General features: G+C 34.0%; 1 protein-coding gene and 1 long non-coding RNA gene across 2 annotated transcripts; both read left to right on the forward strand.

Moving 5' to 3' along the window:
* The first annotated feature begins 330 nt into the window (after positions 1-330).
* LOC122297101 lies at positions 331-1,157 on the forward strand. The gene is made up of 2 exons (XR_006238655.1): positions 331-803; positions 906-1,157. It is a non-coding gene; the product is annotated as an uncharacterized LOC122297101 (long non-coding RNA).
* A 3,086-nt stretch (positions 1,158-4,243) lies between these two features.
* Positions 4,244-7,737, forward strand: LOC122297097 (laccase-14-like). Its single transcript, XM_043106983.1, has 7 exons — positions 4,244-4,392; positions 4,709-4,860; positions 5,280-5,524; positions 5,672-5,797; positions 5,930-6,518; positions 6,824-7,176; positions 7,325-7,737. The coding sequence occupies exons 1-7, from the start codon at positions 4,288-4,290 to the stop codon at positions 7,459-7,461; spliced, it is 1,707 nt and encodes a 568-aa protein (XP_042962917.1). The 5' UTR covers positions 4,244-4,287; the 3' UTR covers positions 7,462-7,737.
* Positions 7,738-8,989: the final 1,252 nt, after the last annotated feature.

An 8,989-nucleotide genomic window follows, 5' to 3' on the forward strand; every position in this document is an offset into this window, starting at 1 on the left:
TCCTAACTGCTGTCTCTTGTTGTTATTGTAGTCCATTTGGTCTTACTCTGTATTTGACTATGAATTATCTGAATCTATGGTACTGTTTTCCTCTCAAAAAAAAAAAAAAATTATAATTCGAGTTTGTTTTCTTTTAACGTAGAAATTATGTCATGTGATCAACGTAGTCACCCATGTTTTCTATTTAAATTAAGGCTCATATATACGTGCATGCAATTCATGTTCGATCGGCCGGCATCTTTGACTTTCTCGCCTGAACAAAGGTTCCCATCCATTAATTAATTCTTTTGTTTAACGTATATGGCGATGACGACAAAGCCTGAGAGCGCGTGGTCAATACCGTTAACGTAAATTTCGTCTAATTAATATTTTGTGTCATTTTCATTTTTTTTTTTTTTTAGTATATCTAATAACTAAGATATATGCAGTACAGGATCTCTTCGTGTACTTCTGTTTTTGTACTGCAAAAACTCTGCTAAGCTAAATATATATATAATGTAAGAACCGAGCAAAACCCCATGCGATGCTGCATGATGTGCATGTCGTCGAACAACAATACCCTTAGTTAATCCCTTATTCATTGCTCTAAGCGACTTTCGATCTCCGGCCAACATCTTCCGAGTTCTTAATTTCGTACGTATGTATATATATGTTTTCCTGTGTAGAATAGAAAGCCGGTGGGAGGAGTACTAAATCATTTGGTTACGTCGACGGATCGGAGCTAGCGTTAAAGTCAACACGCACAAAATGTAAGATTGCCGGAAAAACAGGTCGATCATTCAAGCTGGTCATCATGACAAAAGGTATATATGCACATATATATGGTATGGATGCAATGTTTTCTGCAAATCTACACGTTTCCCTTGCTTGAACTTGATGATAATGTTTGTTTGTTTGCCTGCTAGCATGTGAATTAATTACAGTACGTACCATCCAAGCTGTCCAATATGGCCCACTGCTCTTTCTTCTACTTTTCCATATTTTCCTCTGCAACGTGGTCCGCGTCGACAGATGGCTCAAATATTCTCCGATTCTTTTAATTATCATCATCTCTTGTTAAAAGATAAGTCAAATCGCCATAGCTGTCAATGAATATCCCTCCGAATTAGTATATCTGTATTGAGAAATACTAAAGCTACGTTTGTATCGAATGTGTATCCCGATGGGTTTCTTTTTTTTTTTTTTTTTTTTTAATGATTAAGGAAATATTTTTAAATATATTATAATTTTTATTTTTTTTATAAAATATTTATGATGATTAGAAAAATGCATAAAAAAAGAAAAGAAAATTAAAAAACTGAAATGTACTATTCGGGATACATCTTCGATTATACTGTGGGTTGGCTTGGGCAAGTACTGGAGCCGAGCTCATCTTAATTTGTTAGCAATCTACTAAAATGTCACGAGTTATGCATGCGGCCAGTCATTTTTGTTATCATGGCAACTAATTATAGTATCGCATTTATCTTTGTCCTTATCTCTCTATCTCTAGGGGATCCAACATTGTTTTATTTTTTTTTTAATTTTCATTATTATTACTATTTTTCCTTTCCTCACTAAAAATTCCTGATAATTTATATTGCGGTTAAAAAAAAGAAAAATACTGTTGCAGTAGTATCTCACAAAAGAATAGAATTGGTTTGGTTACGTAATATCAAATTATCTTATTTTATTGTTACAATTTTAACAAAATTTCACTCAAAATATAATAAGTAATTTAATTTTTTTAAATTTTAAAACAAAAGTAATCCTAAAAGTTATATTATAACAATATATCAATTTAACTTTTAATAAAATATTTCATCTCATTTGAACTGCATAACCAAATAGGTCCGCAATTTTCTTACCTAATTTTTTATGTAAAGGAATAAAACTTGTCGTTGCTAATGCTCAATTGTGCTATCTTGTATTTTTTTCAACGTACGTAAAGCTAGCGCTCCAGTACATGCAGTAACATGAAATTAAGTATATCGAAGAAATTTTTACGTTCCGACCAGATTTTCCTCGTTTTTTTAGAGTTGTTTGACAATGAAACATGGATGATGAATCATGTCCTGATCAGAACACCGACAATATTTAATCGCTACTGGGACTAATTAAACAATATGTGACGAGGAAGTTAGTTATACGTACGTTTATATAAATATATATATATATATGTAGTAAATCGCGGCCTTAGATTGCGGAAAACTGAGCCAAGTCTTTTGTGAAACTAACTGACATGTCACGATTCTTTTCGGTAATCATCAGCTATATATCAATGATAAGCAATGATCCGATAAATACATTTTGGTTACATGGAAATTAAAAATCGATCGAGCTTCTGATCAGGTCCTGTTAAAAGGCCAACCCAAAGGTGTAATTAATTGGGATTATCGCTGTAATAGATCTGATTAATGAGCTGATCAGGGGCGGAACTAAGAAGTTAAATTAATAATATTAATACTGAGGGGCTAAAAAGGCTAACTTTTATAAAATGTTCCTTCTAAAAACACCTCAAATTCTCCTTCTTCTTCTTTTTTCCTTTTTTTTTTTTCATATTTTTTTCCTATCTTTTGAAAATCTAATTACTGCTATCAGAATTACTATATTATATATAAATTGATAAAAGTTGGTACAGATAAAATATTATATATATATATGCGTGCACGCGCTTTAAGACGACTTTGGCTACCTAATCAAGTACTTGATCACTTTTACTGTTTTGTTTGAAATGAACTAATCATGTCCCGATTTCTTTATCGTTAATATATAGCGAATTTTTTCGGTGGTTTCTAATTAAGATTTTAACTAAATGCATCATGATGACATATTTATTAGTGTTTACCATATTAATTAATTAATTAATTAGCACCTTGAATCTATTTTTAAAGAATGCTTAATGTAACGAGGATTCGGAAAACTGTACTACCTAAATTAAATGTTCCTAGCTAGCTAATCTTATATATTAATTATCTATAAAAGAATGTTAGAGGATAAGTCCAAAATTTTTGTGTTTTATTCTTTTAACTTTTATGTACTTTTTGGGTACCCTACTAATATGATTGACCAAACAGTTATTTTATATTAAAAAAAATGACATAGTTAATCATATTAATAGAATGTATAAATAATTCATAAAAATGATTGAATATAGAATTTTTATTTTTTTTATGTTTACATAATGAAGTACTACTACCTTGTACCTTGCATCTTATTAATGCGCAGTACTTGTTAAATATTTTAACATGAACATTAATAAAAAGATATTCGATATTATGTGATCTATAATAATAAACAGTGATAAATAAATACGTACATTTCTCCATCAGTTCGATGAAGAATTAGATCTGTCTACGAGGGAAGAATCACCCTAACAACTTTGCCTCACAAGTGTCTCACGATGGCAAAAGGCACTCTAATGTTGTAGGTGAGAACCTTTTAACCACTCAGTGCTATTTATAAATTTCTGACTATCAAAAAATCTTACAGTTTGTATCTGACTATAATTATAGATACAGAGTTTTTATCTTATCTCTTAGTAGTTTTTTTATCTCGTTATCACTCATTTTTTATCTGATAAGTTTGAGTTATTTTAAATTCTATTAAGATAAGTGTGTAGGACATAGAGTTTAAATAAAAACTCTCACAGAACTCACTCAAAGGGGTAGGTATGCTCCTAGCTAACACCACTACTTAATAATTACCAGCTAGCTAGTTTCATTTTCATAGACCTAAATTAAATTATTAATGATCTTGAGCTTCTTACGTACCAAAGAAAAGCGTTTTTTAAAAAAGAAAGTTTATTGATGTTAGATTTATTAAAAATTTTAAAAAATAAAAATAAAAGAAGAAAAGCCAGCTCTTTTCGGACTGCCAATCTTGCGCATAACTAACAGGCGGCCGGCCGTAGATACACACACACACACACGAGAGACACATAGCATTATTAACCAGCATTATATCAATAAAGATAAACGACGTTTGGAAGGTAGCTAGCTTGCCCAATTCATAGAATCATATATAGGGAAGATTAGTAAATTAGGCGAAGGTCGTTTTGTATTTAATTTTCCAAATATGAAAACGCACCTTTAAATGGTAGTTTTCACAGCTATTTGGCATTCCTTCCATGCCCTTCACATTTATGTTTTAAAGTTAACGAGACATGCATTAAATGTTCCAGCCGCCCCAAATTTAATCAGTAATTGGATATGTAATGTCCAATAAACCCTTGTAGTTTTCTATATAAATAGATCGTAAATGCCATCTGAGAGTAGTCAAAGAAGAATCTATTAAGAGATTGCAGATATGGAACTAAACAAGATCAGCGTGCTCTTTGGGTTTATAGGCTTTTTGTTTTTGGATGCACTGCTGCTTTGCATGGCCAAAAACGTCCACCACTACTCCTTTGTTGTAAGTTTATGCTATATTAATCTCATGCTTGTAATTTAGGCATACTTCGATCGATCACGAGCTTATTAGCACGGCCTTTTGAAATATAGAAAATACACGAGTTCATCAAAACTAAGTAATTTTCGAGAAAATATGTATGCATATAGCTAGGTAGAGTATGTTGTATCAGTTTTCACTACTTCAGTAGAGTATTGTCCTCCAGAAATGTTCATATGGCAAAGAGCTTGGTCATGAAGAAATTGCGTGTTTGTTTGTGTGTATGTGTTTTGTGTACGTTTGTTGATATCATTATTAATGTTCAGTACTACTGGTGTAGCTGAAGGAGACGAATTTTACAAGGCTGTGTACAACAAAGAGCATGTTCACTGTAAATGGCCAATGGCCTGGCCCGACCATTTCTGTTCGCAAAGGCGATACGGCATTTGTAAATGTTCACAATGATGGAAATTATGGGGTCACTATTCACTGGTAATCTCTCTCTCTCTCTCTCTCTCTAGGGACAGGGCCAACAAATACGAAAGTACTAATATTTCTTTTTGCATGAAAAAGCTTCTCTAGTTGGCTCGCTAGGTGTAGACTAACTAATTGTGGAGAAAAGCAACGGAGAAATATTCTTTATGAGAAGTAATACTTAGAAGTCTAACTACCCAAATATCATGCAATCATTTTTAAAAAGGTGAATAGATACGGACTCACGGAAAAAGAAATTAATTTTTTAATTATAGATTCTACTTTTTTTACGTTTGTGCACTCCACAATACACTGTATGTAGTATTATTCATTCCTTTTTCACTCTTAAGTTTTCGTATTCTAACTTTCATTAGCCAAAAGCATATACTTTACACTCTCAAGTAATTGAAATTGATACTTCGTCTTTCTATATGTAGGCACGGAGTGAAGCAACCAAGGAATCCATGGTCGGATGGTCCTGAGAACATCACGCAATGCCCTATTCAACCAGGAAAAAACTTCACATATGAAGTTATATTTTCAGACGAAGAAGGAACTCTTTGGTGGCATGCCCACAGCGATTGGTCCCGGGCCACCATCCACGGTGCCATTGTCATCTTACCAGAGAACGGAACCTCTTATCCATTTGCCACGCCCTATGCAGAAGAAGTGCTTATACTTGGTACAAGTTAATTATATGAGTAGTGAATAAACATTTAATATATATTGACACATATCACGGTTTTCCCCATATGATCAATATCCCATTGCAAAATTTCCAAGTTCAGCATCTAAATGATTAATCTAATTCCATGTTATTATACTACAGCGGAATGGTTCAATGGAGATGTCATGGAATTAATTGAAAATGCTACAGCAACAGGAGCTGATCCACAGATATCAGATGCCTACGCTATCAATGGTCAGCCAGGATTTCCAAATAATTGCTCTAATGGTACAGATTTTACTAGCCAGGAGTACTGTCCAAAATTGTCAGCGTGCTTTTTATTTATTGGCAAAGTAGAAGTTCAGAAGATTTCAATCATTAATTTAGCATCTAATTTATATCATATTTCACGTTGTACAGAAACAACATATCGTTTCCCAGTCCAATATGGAAAGACATATCTTCTCCGTGTTGTTCATGCTGGGATGAATGAAGAAATGTTCTTTGGAATAGCAAAACACAACCTCACTGTTGTTGCCCAAGATGCCGCATACATAAAGCCAATAACTACCGATTACGTAATGATGACCCCAGGGCAAACAATGGACATCTTGCTCACAGCAGACCAAGATCCCAGCTACTATTACATAGCTGCAACACCTTTCGTTGATGCTGATGTTCCATATGATAGTACCAACACTTCGGCGATTCTGCAGTATGCGGGAAATTATACTCCTCCATCCTCTCCTCCATATCCTTCCCTTCCTAATGTCACTGATAGGGATGCTGCAGACAACTTCACAAGTCGCATAAGGGCCTTGGCAAGTAATGAGCACCCCATCAATGTCCCTACAGAAATCGACACGCAAATTTTCATTGCAGTTTCTGTAAATGAGATATTTTGCCCTAATGAATCTTGTGGGGGTCCAAATGGTAACAGGCTGGCTGCAAGCTTAAACAACATCAGTTTCCTAACTCCAACAATTGACATCCTGCAAGCGTATTACAGGTAACGTTGCCGTCTTATCTTTTTATATTTTATTTTATTTATATATAATTGTGTGTGTGTGTATATAATTTTTGTTTGGAATAGGAAAATCTTATATGTTAACTTGAGATTTTTGTGATATATATGGTACAACATCAACCATATAATAAATAGAGTTTTCAGAATTTTAAATTGAACTTTTGACATGTATGTGAGGCACCAGTGGCTTATCAAAGCTTATAGAGTAAAATTAGTAAATATCAACGTTTCTTAGCATTACTCAAATAGAATAACCCAACATTTAAAACATAAGTTTGTCCACGCAGAAACTTGACGAACGTGTTCACCAAAGATTTCCCCAATGAGCCACTCTATGCTTTTAACTACACGGGAGATGTGGGAAACAACACATTATATCCAAGCCTGGGGACAAATGTTACGATGATAGATTATGGGGCGGCAGTGGAAATAGTGTTCCAAGGAACTAATGTTCAGACTCCAGAGAATCATCCGATGCATCTCCATGGTTTTAGTTTCTATTTGGTAGGGACGGGCTATGGCAATTTCAATGAGACCACTTCTCCTCAAACATATAATTTGGTGGATCCACCTGAAGTTAACACCATTGGTGTTCCAAAGAACGGGTGGGCTACAATTAGATTTATTGCCAATAATCCTGGTACGACTTCTCAAGCTCTAGATCTCTCACTTTTTATACTTATTTCGACGATCGATGCAATTCATTATTTTCTTGACCCTTTTTAAATACAAATACAATTATACATACAACCATTAATCTTGACATATATGGCGATGCTTTTGATTAGGGGTTTGGTTTATGCACTGTCATTTGGAACGACATGCTTCTTGGGGTATGGCCACTGTCATCATTGTGAAGAACGGACCCACAAACGATACAAGCGTCCTCCCAATACTCTCAGAAAATTTGCCTATTTGTTCTTAGTTTTTCAAGAATAATGTGTGCTTCAAGAAGGAGACCTGATTTGCCTACGGAATCAATTCAAGCGTTGGATGCATGAGACTTGATTTGCATTTGTGGAAATTTAAATTTGTGTGTAAAATAATTTGATTCCAATCTAAGGCCATTTATATAGGTCAGTGTCTAGTTTTGTCATATTCTAATGAATGTATGCTTATCGTTGAATTGTATGCTTTCTTTCTTTGGGTTCTGAAATAGTTGAAGAAAAGTATGCTAGTTCATTTCCATCTGATGTTTGCATATTATTATTGCATGGTTGAAGTGGTGGTTGCTATACATGTGCTCGATGGACTTGGATCTCATTCCGGTTTTTCTTTCTCATGCAATGGAAATTAAAATCGTTTTCGTAACGATAGTGCTTCCGGCACATTTGGCCGTACCATTAAATCTTCTACAAGCTTTTTACTTTGATTCGATTCGTAATTGCTTTTGTCGTCAGAAACTCGTTCTTCCCCATTTAATGAAGGACGCAATAGTACCTCCTTCAATATATCTATGTACGTCTCTCAATTAACTCAGAATCAAATGAAGTTTAGTTTATTCACTTTGTCCGACCCTCATCAACGGAATAAATTTGAGAGTCGAAAACCAGAAAACTGGAACATTAGATTTTCAGACCAGCAAGTGAATTGAAACCATGTTTTCCCAACATGTTAAACTTATTCTTACCATTTTGGAAGAAGCGACCTGCCCGAGTTAAACCCTTTTTTTTTTAATTATTTTTATTAATTTTAATGGTGGATGGGCCTGAGGGAGTGGAAACTAAAGTGATCGGTAATGAAGCTTGAAAAAGAGATCAGAAAGGTGGTGCTGGTGCCATTCTTGAGTTATGCTACGATTCAATGTGTGCATCGACGTTTGAGTTAAATGTTGCTAGAGAGCAAGAGTTTCTATTTAATTGGTCGACACCATTATTGGTGTCAGTACTACTGATGTCTTTGAAGACTCTTTTCGTGCGGTGTTCATTCTTTGAAAACACTGGTAGAGCAATTTCTAAAGCGAAATGTTTGATTGGGGCAATGAGCAGTGTTTAAAGTGCAGTACGTCTTGTTGTAGGCTTAGGGGTACTTTTTATGCCTGAGAAGCCGCCAGCTAATAACGCCTAACAAATGCCAAATCGATCGGTATGTCTGAACTTAGCTTTTATATAATTAATAGATATAATTGTGTACCTGAACACTATCCACAAAAGTCTTGATTATCTAATCAAAAATAAAAAGTTACGTAAAGATAATCTCAAACGAACTTAATTTATAAAAGAAAGATACATTTATTTTTAATTTTTATATTTATTTATTTACGTATCCCTTTCGATTATTGGTGACTCTATATGTATATATATATATATATATTGCGTTACATTCTTTGCGAGAAAACAAATGAAGTCTGGAAAACCAAAAAAAAAAAAAAAAGTCTGGAAAGCTGAGATTATATATTCGGTCTTGACTGATCTTGAGGTCAGTGTCCTTACTCACGTTTAAATCGAATTGAA

Source organism: Carya illinoinensis, chromosome 15 (assembly GCF_018687715.1).
Source record: "Carya illinoinensis cultivar Pawnee chromosome 15, C.illinoinensisPawnee_v1, whole genome shotgun sequence".
NCBI lineage: Eukaryota > Viridiplantae > Streptophyta > Magnoliopsida > Fagales > Juglandaceae > Carya > Carya illinoinensis.

Excerpts from the sequence above, each read along its gene's own strand:
- LOC122297097 (XM_043106983.1), top strand. The coding sequence starts at position 4,288 with ATGGAACTAAACAAGATCAGCGTGCTCTTTGGGTTTATAGGCTTTTTG. Across the intron at positions 5,525-5,671 it reads AGAAGAAGTGCTTATACTTG|CGGAATGGTTCAATGGAGAT; the intron begins GTACAAGTTAAT and ends ATTATACTACAG. Across the intron at positions 7,177-7,324 it reads ATTTATTGCCAATAATCCTG|GGGTTTGGTTTATGCACTGT; the intron begins GTACGACTTCTC and ends GCTTTTGATTAG.